At 39.7% G+C, this 13,552-nt stretch overlaps 1 protein-coding gene across 4 annotated transcripts in view; it reads right to left on the bottom strand.

Moving 5' to 3' along the window:
- Positions 1-375: 375 nt before the first annotated feature.
- The window catches only part of LOC139104938 (insulin receptor), a 79,386-nt gene continuing 66,209 nt past the window's right edge, over positions 376-13,552 (bottom strand). For all 4 annotated transcript variants that reach the window (XM_070660725.1, XM_070660726.1, XM_070660728.1 and 1 more), the window contains exons 3-7: positions 12,712-13,138; positions 11,929-12,094; positions 11,616-11,793; positions 10,924-11,089; positions 376-10,840 (exon numbers count right to left, since the gene is read on the bottom strand). In XM_070660725.1, coding sequence (XP_070516826.1) covers positions 7,778-10,840; positions 10,924-11,089; positions 11,616-11,793; positions 11,929-12,094; positions 12,712-13,138 — 4,000 coding nt within the window. In that variant the 3' untranslated portion in view covers positions 376-7,777. The remainder of the gene's footprint in view (positions 10,841-10,923; positions 11,090-11,615; positions 11,794-11,928; positions 12,095-12,711; positions 13,139-13,552) is intronic.

Genomic DNA, 13,552 nt, shown 5'->3' with positions numbered 1-13,552 from the left:
ACAGTGTCAAACGGACGCCATCAATCGGATTATATCAATTTATTTTAACCCTACTTAACTAAGCAATCTGATTGGTGGTGGGATTAGATCCCGTTTTATTTCGTTTTACCCTGCGCATCTGGGACGCTATCTTGTTCATTTTACGGCTCGTCGATTAGCTGCCAAGGGAAGGGGATTAGTTTCCGGTGTATTTAATTCGCAGGCGTGCTTGAGCGACTTAAAATCTATCTTACCGAAGATACCTTTCTATTTCATAACAGCACGCAAAAGTTTTCGGTAAGTGATGTCCTTCTGACTTCACGGACTCGAATATTTAGCTCGAGAGCGTGGAAAACGGACGGGAAGAGGGGCTTCGCAAGAGAACGCCCGGCGTCGTTCGGGTTTTTTCTCATCTTCCTTTATTTTACAAAACTGAAAAAAAGAAAACTTCTGCGAGAGTAACAAACTTTTGGCTTATGTGACTAGTTGTAATACTTAGCGGCAATACTAAATTAGTGCAGTGTAAGTATTTACATTTGTGTTTACAATGTCCGGCCGCGGAGGGACCCCAGGCTCGGTTTACAGAGCGCGATTTACAGCATTGACGATGAATTTTTTTTTTTCTTTATTCTAGATACAAGACCCCGCTACGAAGTTGTTCTTATCATGATAAAATAAGTGTGACGCCAATTACATTTAATTTATATTTTATTATTATTAATTTTTTATTTTTTTATTTTTATTCTTTAAAATTCTTTGTTCGCGCGGAAAACGTCAGCGAACCGGTTAAAAGGCGTACAGGGAGGGAAAACGAGTCGCGCGAAAGTAAAATCTGCAAGTCTCAACACCTCGTCCTCGTGATTTCTCCTCCCGTGTACGTTAAGGGATGTCCCGGTAACGTTACAGGTATACTGAATGCAATTAACAATTTGCGCGCGGATCGTCGATACGTCGCACGCGTCTTGAACGGGACGATGAGTAATTTGACTTACTGATTACAGATACGTGAACGTTAAACTATTTTTAGGACAATGCTCGTAGTCTCTCTCGTGGAAGACGCGGTATGGCAGGATTTTCTTCCTTCCTTAAAAAAGAAAAAAAAAATTTTTTTTTTTTCTTTTTTTTATCAGTTTATTTGTTCGTTAGGAATAAATTTTTCTAGCACAGGCCACAGTCTTGGGTTTCCTTGTCGCGGAAATCCTCAAAATAATTACTTTTCTGTCGGCCCGATTTTTTCGTATTGTCCGCGAAAGCATGATCAATCTCATTTGCCCGAGTGTCAATTAGTACGCGCATACCGGAAAACCACGAAGACCTGCAGCGTAAATGCAATACGTTTATGTATATATAAGGATTATATTTAGAGAATAACGTATCTGTTTATCGAAGAATTTCTGTGATAATAGCAATACATTTTACAGAACTATGTCTATTTTATTATTTAAAAAAAATGTAATTTGCCATCCTGCTGAATTACGACTTGATTTTATCGTCTCATTGACAAAGATTCCAATAGGAAAACAATTTTGTATTAAAAAAAATACCACAAAAAAATTCTCTATTTAATACAATAAAAAAAAAATTTACTCCAATAAACTACGATTTATTTGCATTCAATATTGTATGACAAAAAGCAAATTTACGCGAAAAATCACTAAGTGTTTCGCGCATAAATTTCCCTCTTCAAAACCACAGTCGCTTTCGTTTCCAGAGGAGATTTGTTATAAATCTTCGTCAGCATCGTGGTACCAAATTATCGTAAATTTCAGAGCCGTAAAATTAATTGAGAGAGAGAGAGAGAGAGAGAAATATATATATATAGAGAGAGAACAAACGAATAGGTTCGTAAATCAATTCGCAATCGCTCACGTGACTCATTACTCGATTTTAAAAACGGTAAGCTAAGTAGCTTTTCCCCCCTCGTCTTTAAAAACACAAAGAAATATTTTTTCTACCTCTTCGCGAAGTTATCGCTACTTTAATATTCTTTCTTGAGAAATTCAGGAACTTCCTTTTGCTCGGTGAATATACATAATTATGAAGAGGCGCCTAAATAAAAGTAGACGCGCGGCAGAAGTATTACAACACAAAAGAAAAAGTATTACAATGCGCTGGAGGAATCGTATAACTGTCTATATTTCAATAATGTATTTTAATAATTTAAATGCCTTTGAGCGCGAGCGCCGTTCGGCGATCGTAAAATCAGTTGTTTCTTTTTCCTTTTTTTTTTTTTTTACAACTTAATACTAGGATCCGCGGGTCTGATCGGATTAATAGCTTGGTTAGCGAAATAATCTTATTCAAATGTATGCGCGATGTACGCACTTGTGTCTCTTTCGTCCTCGAGTTTTACAAATGTAGATAATGCTATTTAAAATTTATATATATATATTACACTCACATACATGCACGCAAACATACGTTCTCTTATTCTCTCTCTTCTTAAAGCCATCATGTAAATTTCGAGAGAAAACTACTATGCGTATACATCGTGGAATATTCTTCTAACAATTAAGTTAGGTTGCGTATTTTCATTAGCAAAAGAATTCGTAACAAAAAAAATTCTTGGAGTATATACTATCAACTTTTGTAAGCAGTGAACTTTTCAATGTCCTAGAAAAGATCGATAATAAAATTTAATTAAAAAAAAAAAAAATTATATTTTTTTTCAGCAGCTTAATCAAGCACCATCGTCACTATCCCGAGTGGAACTTGAGCCTAATTATTATCTAACGACTAGCTAGCCAGTCCGTAGTTTATTTCGTGGTTGTTTAGCAAAACTGTCTAGCACTCAACCAGAAATGTAGACGCTCAAAACGTTCTAGATACTACATATTTATTGAATAATAACGAGCTAGAAGATCTAAATATCTAAACTTTTTCGTCGCGACTAGCCTACTGCGCGTATTGGCCTATGCCAACGATCAGTACGATTAGTAAGCTAGTAAGTGGCGAGAAACGTTTAGATATCTGGTTTTTCTAGCTCGCTACTAGCACTTAGTAATTAATAATTTTCTCGCTTCATAAACCGCACTGGACAGCTAATCATTAGCTAAGGAGCATGTCTAACCCGAGCGATCAAAGCTGCGAAACCAGAATAACTAGATAAATCATGCGCTTGGGATTACACGATTTCCAAACAAAAAATTATATTGTTGTTTTTTCTTGTAATAAATTAGACACAATTTAGAAACGACATAAACGTGTGTCAGAGGTATATCGATATAGTAGACGTTAAATAAACAGCAACTTGGTGTATTTTACTACTCTTGTGTGCTTAAATTGTAGTAAAGTAAAAGTTTCTTTTTTTTTTTCATAACTTAATCAAACCTACAATAATAATAACATACAATATTTAGTGCCTTACAAAACCGTGTAATAGTTTTTTTGTTAGTTTCTCGGATTGCAATAAATATTTATAAAATTTCTTATCGCGATGTTAGCGATTCGTCACGCACATTTACATGTCGTTTAATCAAAACAATCTGTATGCGTCAGGTTTTTATTTTTCTTGCGCGATTCGTGAGCAGGTAATGTAATCGATGCGAGGAAGGAAAGGAAAGACACCATCGAAGACGATAGCGACAATTAATTTAAAGCTAAAGTCTTCAAGTATCAGTCCATTGGATTTCTCATGCACATATATGTAAATTAGATACGCAGTGTACGTGTAATCGTGCAGTAGTTATTACTACGAAAAAAAAAAAAGAAAAAAAAGAAAAAAAAACAAAAAAAAACTGTAATTAACCGGAACATATTTCGGTCTTTCCAGCTCGCGCAGTCTATTTTTTGGAGTTCATCGCCTGAAGAATTCCGACCATTTTCATTCCGACGATTTCTAATTATTACACTGTTAATATATATTACTTTATATATATATATATATATATATATATATATATATATATATATATATATATATATATTATATATATTACTTTATAGCGATGATGCGGCGCGATTACAATCTTACGAGGGCATTGATAAAATGCGAACGTCTCTGAAATATTCGAGATGTTGTACGTGCGGCTTAAATAATTCTTCCATATCGGGAACTGCGGCAGAATGATTATTATATGCAAACGATGTAGGGAAACGCGTCGTGCTGCCCGTTTAAGGGACCACTCCCGGCCACTCGGACGAAACCTCGAGGATATTGAGAGCCGTTCCAGTTCTCGTTAAACTGTAGTCGTCTAAACTTTATTAACGTCAACGGGCACCCCTACTACTCTCGTTACGCGATAAAAGCCATCTATTTGCGGCGAGAATGCTAATCGTATTGCTATAGTGAATGCAGGTGGCTTCCTTCTTAGCCGCGAGTACAGCGAAATCGAAAAAATATATATGTATGTATCACGATATATTTACAACACGCGGAGACGAGCGCGTAAACGATTATGCCTCGCTTATCGATAATTCAGGAAGGACCTACAAAACGCAAATGCGATGTTAATCGCGTTTTACGCGCGCCTCTTTTTTCCATTCGCAAGATTTCGCCTCGTGAAAAGCTGCACCAGCTCCGCCCTGAATAACGACAATCATTCATTCCTATTTGTACGCTTATCTCGCGTCCCAGAAGCGACGGCTTACGCGGTCCGGACCGTGAGTTTATACACGGTTTTAATATAACTTCCAATTTTACTGTGTCATTATAGAGGCGCTTGCTTTTTCTGGGGTCTTTTTTTTTGCACATTTCTTTTTTATTATTATTATTATTATTATAGTCGAAAGAGGTAAGCGAGCGAGCAGAGCACGGCGGAAAAATGGGATTCTGCGCTTTGTACACGTCTCGTCCTTTCATTGAAAAATCGGCCCACCCGTCGCGTCGAACAAAGAGATGCGACTGATATATATCGCCAGTGCGTTGTTAACACGACGAGACCACAATCTGAAATTTAGAGTTCGGGATTGCCCAGGGAGGAATCTGATTCCAGCCGCACCATCGCGGTGCGCACGATGCAATTAAACCGGTCGTTATTACTAATTACTCGGTACACTCGGTCCCTGCTGCGTGCAACCCGTTATTATACTCGGACGTCGGGCGAAACAGTTAGCAAGCCTATTTGCGAACTCAATCCGACAAGTCTCCAAGCTTACTCCCGGAATTTCGTGACTCTTCGAAGTTTCGCGACACACAGAGGCCACCGCCGATGAACTCGAGTCCCAATTATCGATAATTAGACCGGCGGCATCTTCTGTGAAATGTCTACGTCGAGAGGACTTTACTGTATTAAAATACTTTAGATTTATCGCGGATTGCCTGCAGCACCTTCGTCAATCATCCAACGCTCCCGAAGTATCACTCTTCTTTTTAATTTTATTTTTCTTTCTTTTTTTTTCCTCTTTTCCTTTTATTTCTGCTCGCGTCTCAGACCCATCGTATAAAACCTGCATTCTATCGCGCGTATCTGGGACTTGCTTTTAATATTCTTTTTTTTTTTCCTGCAGTAATAATGTTAATTTTATTATCGCAAGCGCTCAAAAACGATGTTCGTAAATCACACTCGATTCGTCTGTCCGTACTCCCTCGTTATTCTTCGATACGTTTTTCGTTATTATTAGATACTGAAAAATTGGGTGCTCCCTTACTCGGGATAACGAGACGATAACCATTATACTGTATATACATTCACCTGTCAACGCGGGTACAATATATATCTTAAAAAAATTCGATACTATACTTTCTTTTGTCAAAAGCACTTCTCTATTTATTTCTATATGACACGCTCTTTCTTTTCATTTCTCTCGAAAAGGATAATTTTCGAAATAAATTCTGTTAAATTAAAACGAATCTTGCACCTCGAATACGAAAAAATATTTGTACGATAAAAAAAAAAAAAAAAGGGGGATGATTATTTTTATCTAAATATAAATAGATAAAAAAATCTTTTTAATTTAACGAACAAGATGCTTTATGTATTTTAAAAATTAAAATACAACGTTTAATCAAATATTCTCTTTTTTTCTATATTAATTTTGTTTTATAAACTTGCGAATCGTTACTTTCGGTTCGTCGTCGTACGCCGCTAAGCATCTTGTTTGCTGCATTTGATGAAGTCACATTTCACGCGAATGCGCGGCTCATTCCATTAATTGATCCCATTCAAAATGCTCGACGAGTAGTCAATTCACGTTTCAAGGTGCGAGACCGTAAACGAGATTCAAATTAAGGCCAAAGTAAACGAGAGCGCGATCGGATACGAGGCATTTTGGCGCTAGAGAAGTAATATTGACCTACGACGAACAGAGAGAATTAAGGGGAAATGCACGGAAATGGTGATCGAGAAGGCGAGATAATTATATCGGCTACCGACCTGTCTTAACAATCTCAATGTACTGCGTTAATCTATCCTACTTTAGTTTGTCGTTACTACCTACTGATTGTTTACGTCACCCGATACAGCATCCGTTAAAATCCGAGGCTAAACCGATCCGCGATACCGTGCAGGAGTACCTGGTGTAGGAAACTGAAACGTGATCGGGTTGTTAGGCCCCTAATTTGCACCTGTTAGTCATCTTCCCTTTTCCTCCCCTCCCTTTCCCCACTTTTGCCACGCTAATTTTATTGTGGAAATTATGAACCGTGGATTGTAGACACGCTCTTATTGCAATAATTTACCTACGAGGTATCTGCAAACTCTCGAGGAAGAGACTTGTGACTTTATTTACATGCGAGGGTGAAGTTTGTCTTTTTTTTTTTTTCCTTCTTTTTTTTTTTTTTTTGAAACACGCAGCATTCGCATTTGCTCAATTACGAGCACCATTCGTCCGTCTCGTTTACGCGATATAAATTATTGTTATAGACTATGAGCGGCGTATATTGCATCCAGTTCTATTTTAACTTACTATATAAACTGCAAGGTAAAGTTAACTATTTACAACCTTGAGATTACTCTGCAACGTGTCGCGCTACAGATTTGTGTCGTGTGTGTGTGTATGTGTGTGTATACGCGTGTGATAAGGAACTCTGGTTAAGAAATCATTCTTCCGCTATGCCTCTTTTTAGTTCTGAAACAACCGCTCTTCTGAATTTAAAACAAGGCGAGAGCAGCTGGGTGACTAACATCGAGTGACGTTAAATATACTTATATTCGAAACTTTTTTTTTTTATTAAATAAATAATGCAAAATGTAGAAATGCATATTATGATTATGCAAAAGTGACAGTTCACCAATCACACACACAAAAAAAAAAGAGAAAAAGTTTCTTAAGCAGATTTGTTAAACATAAAAAGTTTTTTTTTGTTAAATAAAAATTCCGCGTAAGAAAATTCAGGAACCGTTACTTCAGAACTAACTTGTACGTCCGTGCGCAGGACAAAAGAAAATAATTCCGCAAGGAATGAATAGTTAGTACATGGCAGAAAGAACTTCGGGCGTGTTTAAGAAAAAGAAACACGGATCTATGAAGCCACGATTTTCGATTAATTAACGAAGTATTACGTGTCTACGTTCATTTATCTACTTGTTCGACTTAGCTTCTACAACGAACACTATCTCTCACGCGCGGTGGTCTCTTCCCTCCGCATCGCTATTCACCGTCTAGTTTTGATTTGTTTAAAAAAAAAGAAGGACATGAAACACTCGTCGAGCAAGTAAGCGAACGAGCGCGCGAGCAACTTGTAACCCGTTTTTATATTCCTCGTTTAACAACCACGTCGGATTACTCGCGAATTGCCCTGAGTATTGTTTGTACATTAATATTTACATGCCCTTCCTTTCGTAACCAAAAAGACGGCTTTAAGCGATCACGTCTCGTTCCGTTGAGTGTTCTCGCTTCAACGGCACGTCGACTAATCTCATCGATCGAGCGGAACGTCTTCGAAGTTTGTTACATTACCGAAATGCTGAAAGCCGTTCTTGAAGATCCGCCCTCGACTGGTGCCCGCTTTCATCTGATCGAGCAACGTCACGTTGTCCTCGAAGTCTTTCACCCACCTTGCGGTCTCGTGGCCCCAGTGAAATCGAATCGGCGCAGCGTTGTGGTAGACCTTCTTGATCCCGAGGCTGCGTATCTCGATGCCCTCGTCCGAGTGATAGAACGACTTCTCGCAGAAATCTTGGCCCAAGAATGGCTCCAACTCGGTTAAGATCTCCATGAAAGTCGGCCGCTCGCTGGGCCGCCACTTGAAACACTTTTCCATAATTTTCTGTATCGTCTCGGGACAGTTCCGCGGTATATTCAGTACACCTTTATGCAGCACATGATGCAACACTTCCTCGTTCGCGAAACCTTGATACGGTATCTCGGCGAGGGTGAGTATCTCGTACAATACTACGCCGAACGACCAGACGTCCGAGTCGGACGTGAATACGCCGTCGGAAAGATTCTCCGGTGCCATCCAGCGTATCGGTAACAAGCCTTTCTTACCGATCTTATAATAGTCGGTCTCGTAGATGTCTCTCGCCATACCAAAGTCGCCGATTTTGCAGACTAGATCTTTGGAAACCATGCAGTTACGGGCGGCTAGATCGCGGTGCACAAATTTTTTCGACTCCAAGTAAGCCATACCGTCGGCGATCTCCGCGGCCATTCTCATTATTCTGGACGCGTTCGGTACCATCTGCGTGTCGCGTATCCTGCGCAGGTACGTCTTCAGATCGCCGTTCTCCATAAGCTCCATGATGACGAACGGCGGGTTGCCCATGGAAACTACACCCAGCAGTTTGATGATGTGCCATGTCGAGAAGTTCTTCATAACCGAGGCTTCGTTTAAAAACTCGTTCTTTTCCCGCTGGCTTGCTGTTTCGGAAATCGTTTTGATCGCTACTTGCCCGGTACCTTCCAGATATCCGCGATACACCATACCGAAGTTGCCCAAACCAAGCTCTTCAAGAATCTCGACGTTCTCCCTGGGCACTTCCCAGCTGTCGACGACGTACTTGGTTTCGATGTAATCCGGATTCACGCTAGCAATCAATCGTTCCTGCGTTCGTTTTTTCTGATGGCTTCTGACGAGCAGCATTATCATGCCCACAGTGACAAATAGCACAAACAGAGTCAATAACGTTGCCATCATTATTCGACTGTTGTCCGATAGACCGACTGAGAAGTAGACTACGTTGGTGAAGACACCATCGCCCGCTAGTGACGTAGATCGCATTCTTAAGCTGTACCTTCCTGGACTGAGATTTCTAATGTAATGATTGACATACTTTTCTTTGCGGCCAATGTACGGTATACACTCGGTGCTCCTCTTCGCATCCTTCACATCCAGGTTCGTGTATTCGATGGTATACGAGACAGTAAACGCATTTGGATTTTTAACCGACTCCCAAATAACTTCGACGATCGTGTCGTTAGTCACGCGAACTTTTACATTGTGAATATCGTCCGCGCTCGGTCGCTTCAACGTCCGTACATTTACGTACTGAATCGTCGAGCACATCGGTGCGTCGCTGTCCATTTTTGCACCACACGCGGCAATCGTGATGGTGTACAAAGAATAATGACGCAAGTTCTTCAAAACGTATGACGTGTTGTGCGTGCTGGCATTATACATATATTCTTCGCCGCTCAAACGGTTGACTGTGCTAGTGGCGTTTACTGCAACATCTGTCCCGGTTCTCTGTCCCTCTCGTGTCGCGGCGGATAAATTATTCGTCATGTCATAAAATTTGTTTTCTGCTGAATTGTAATTATTAAAAACGCAATAATCTTTCCAGCCAGGCGATAAATGGCTGATGGTCATATTCTTGTGACAAAATATCTCAAACTGTTTGGAGATTTTTGCGTCCTTGTAACAGCAAGAATTAGGATTCGAGATCAGCGACGTTTTAATTGTCACCTCACCTTGTATCTCTTCTTTTTTAATCTCGTTAACTAAAGTATCGACGCAGTAGTCACGCGAAGTGACTAATTCCGCGTCGTCGAATCGAATCGTGCTCGAGATCATGTAATAACCTATGGGACCGTTCGGATACAACGGCGGACCCCATTTGAGTAGAATTTCGGTGTCGCTTATCGCAATCACGCTTACATTCGTCGGAACTGAAGGAATCGCGCTCCTCGTTTGAAAGGAAATTATTCTCGACTGTCCCACCGGAGATACAAAAGAATTCGAGGAATTCTTGTTCCTCGCCGTAAACGTTTTCACATAAGCGGCATACTTAGTGTACGGTTTCAAGTTCGTGATATGCTTCGAGACGGTCGAATTCCAGATCGGAATACCGACGTCCACGATCTGCCACGTGTTATTACCGCAAGCGTTCGCTTCGTACGTTATGTTCTCGTTTTCAGTTTCTATGTAATTCAGTAGATAGTTGAGAAGTTGTTGGCCTTCCGGTGGTTTATAGCTGTCCCAACTCAGAATCACATGATCGGCTTCCCGCTTCTTCACAGTGATGTTTATGCTGACAATGTTGCAGGCAACTTTATCGCCGTTTGATTCCGGCTGGACCTCGAGATCCGTAAAGTTGGTAATATTCACTTTTTTACCAAATTCTTCTATTTTGTAGAGGCAAAGTTTCGGATTGTAATGGAAAAACAGCCTGCCGTTCTCTATCGTTATGTTCTGAGATTTCGAGAAGAGGTCGGAGAGATTCGGATTATCCAAAACCACCAAACTCGCGTTATTGATATCTAAGTTCTCGCCCTTAATCACTTTGAGCTTCTTAAAGAAATCCAGCGAAGTGATTGGAAAGGAATGCGTTATTTTCAAGTACTCGGTTATCTCTTCAATTAAACCGAATGCGTCCTCCAATTCGTTCATTATATTCGGGTTACCGTTCCTGATTTGAAACTCTAGGGCCCCTTTTACTATCGTTATACCGCGAAAACTCTGAGCGTCCGAAATATGACGTATAATAGCACCTTTGGCGATCTTGCGACACTGTCCCTTACACACCCGGCAGGCTGTTACCTGTAATAAAAAATAAGATAATAAAGGAAAAAAAAGCCTATAATAAAATTACACGTATGGTAAAATAAAAAAAATTATCGTACATTTTTGTCATCGACGTAATCCTCGTAACCGTCAGGACATTGAGTGACGCAGGAATTATTAAAAGGTCGCCATGTCTGTATCTCTTCCATTTTCGAAAATCTTCTGATATGATTCATATTTTGGCATTCGTCCTTACTAATGCATCGTCTCGAGAGATATGCGTATCTGTAAACAGAAAGAGAAATCGTTGCAGCGGAACAAGAGATGCTCCTGTCAAAAAATCAGACGTGGCATGTTTATCACCCGATACTCTAAAACAGACCGCGAAATCATTAGTCGTGCGCGATCCGGAAAAGAAATGTGCAATCAAGTTCTGAAATAAAACTTCTCTTCAAAATGAAGAAAACTTTTGGCATCGTATCTTTCCAAGAGTTTGAAACTTTCAATATTAAATATTAACAATAAATATACGGAAATGTCATTTTCAAATAAAACCAACTTTTATAACTTTAATTTAATTTAATATTCCAAAAACAGCGATCTTTCTGAGTAAAAACTAAGAAGAAAATTAATTTTAACTTATTAAAAACACGATAAAAAATGGTAATTCTCTCGGTGCAATCTGTAGAACTTAAATTAGATAATTTTAATTTTAAACTGTGCAGTTGTGTTATTCATGCAAGAATTACGTAGAGAAATGTGCAGTGTAAACTTAGTTGACGTGAAGCGAACATTCCTATAAATTACTCACAAATTGGGCGGACAGCTTTCAATACATTTCCCGTCGTGCCGATAATGCTTGCAGACGTAACACTCTGTGTCGCTTGAACCGTAACATTCTCCGAGACATTGTTCGTGACATCGTGGCCTTTCTAGCTTTTGACAGTGTTGGGCGGTCCAACAATAACTACCAGGACACTGAGAGCAGCCTGCGGATAATTATTTGCAAGGAAGCGTTACTTTTTTTTGCATCGTGATCACCTATTCAATGTTCTGTGAACTAATATTTAATTGTAGGCTTGTATCTTCATCGTATATTTGATGTTAAAACTTGCATCATTCACCTTTCATGCGATGCGGACAGTTCTGGTCGTTCGAATTATCTTTGATGAAGTTCTCGCCCGCTGGGACGATACGATTCCAATCAACTGTATTTGTAAAACAGAGAGTTGGGTTCTTCTCAATACGCACGCCACCTCGGGATATCTTCGTCAGGTTCGTCAAGCCGATCTGCAAAAATATTTCGCGAGGTTAACCGTGAAATTACGAGCCAAGGGGTCGAATGGCCAGTTAATTTGATTAACTGTTTAATATCACTTGACCCGAGCGTTTAACCGGGCCCTAAGCAGACTTGCCTGCGTACTTTCGAGCCGGGACTTGATTCGGCGTGGGAATGAACGATATGGATTGTACGTGACAATCGACATGTGTGCGCGGATAAAAGTCTCTTTTTTGGCACTCGCAGAATTCGAAAATTCGGCGCAGCTCCAAATCCTTTTGTTTTACCACGTCGGAATTGAATCGTTGATGAACAAATAAAAAAAATTCACGATATTTTTTTTTCGTCATATTTACACAAGTACACACGAATACAGACTACGTATTGCAATCGGTCAGTATACTCAGCTGAGAATTTTAATATAAAGTTAAAACCCTATCTTCGCCACTTAAACGAAAGTGCAAGTCTTCGCGATAAGGTTAAAATTATGCACAGACCGTTATGACCCAATTAAAACCTCGCTCAAGATAATTTTATTATTCGAGAAAATAGAACACGGAGATAAGGGGAGCGGCGAAGTTAAGAAATAAGAAGTCGAAGAAGCAACAGACAAAGAAAGAAGTTGTACCTCCTGCAAGTTCTTCATTTCGTAAATCATGAAGGCGTAGTCCGTGAGGAGGATGTCGCCTCGAATGACCTCGAGATTCGGGAAAAGGTTCTTTAGGCTCTTCAAGCCGTCCACGCGATACAGAAGAAAATAGCCGGTGATCTCTCTTAACTCCGGGAAGCTGACGTTCTCGAAGTCCGCCTCGGTGTTGTTCTCGATCAGAACGATCTGCAGAAAGCCTTCGATTACACGGCAGTCCTTCAGTATCTTGAAATTGTCCACGTCATTCCTGATGTCTATGCTCTGGCAAATGCCATCTCCGATCGTCATGTTCTTGTACCTCCGTCCCTTTTCCCGCCCTACCTCCTCGCTCGACTTCGCATGCGACTTGGGCAGATTCGACGACTGACTAGACTGTTGATTGTTCTTCGATCCGACATCTGTGGATCTAAAAAAATAAAAAAATAAAAATTTAGATTTTTTACTCGTTTATTTATTTATTTTTTAACTTGATTTAAGATTCGAGTGTTGACAGCCGTTAATCGAATTTTTTTTCAAAGCGAAATAACTTCTTTACTCTTCTTTTTATTCTTTTTCAACTGAATCCAAATAAAGTTTAATAGAAATGGATTTATCGACGCTTTTCACAATTCTTTTTCCACGAGTGCAAAGCTTTTCCGAGAATTTGAGTTTCGTGTTGTAAAATGTCCGAATTGACGTTCCCTCGAAATTATCGTCGCAAAAACTAAACGTTTAGAAATAATTTCGATAATTTCAATTATTCGATTCGACAGAAATTGTAGTAATCATTTAACAATTACAAAATAAAATTCGTGTATTTTACTTGCCGCCGGCATCATAT

Source organism: Cardiocondyla obscurior, linkage group LG08 (genome assembly GCF_019399895.1).
Source record: "Cardiocondyla obscurior isolate alpha-2009 linkage group LG08, Cobs3.1, whole genome shotgun sequence".
NCBI lineage: Eukaryota > Metazoa > Arthropoda > Insecta > Hymenoptera > Formicidae > Cardiocondyla > Cardiocondyla obscurior.
Note: the sequence above shows the minus strand (reverse complement) of the source record. Positions and strands in the feature narration are given on the sequence as shown.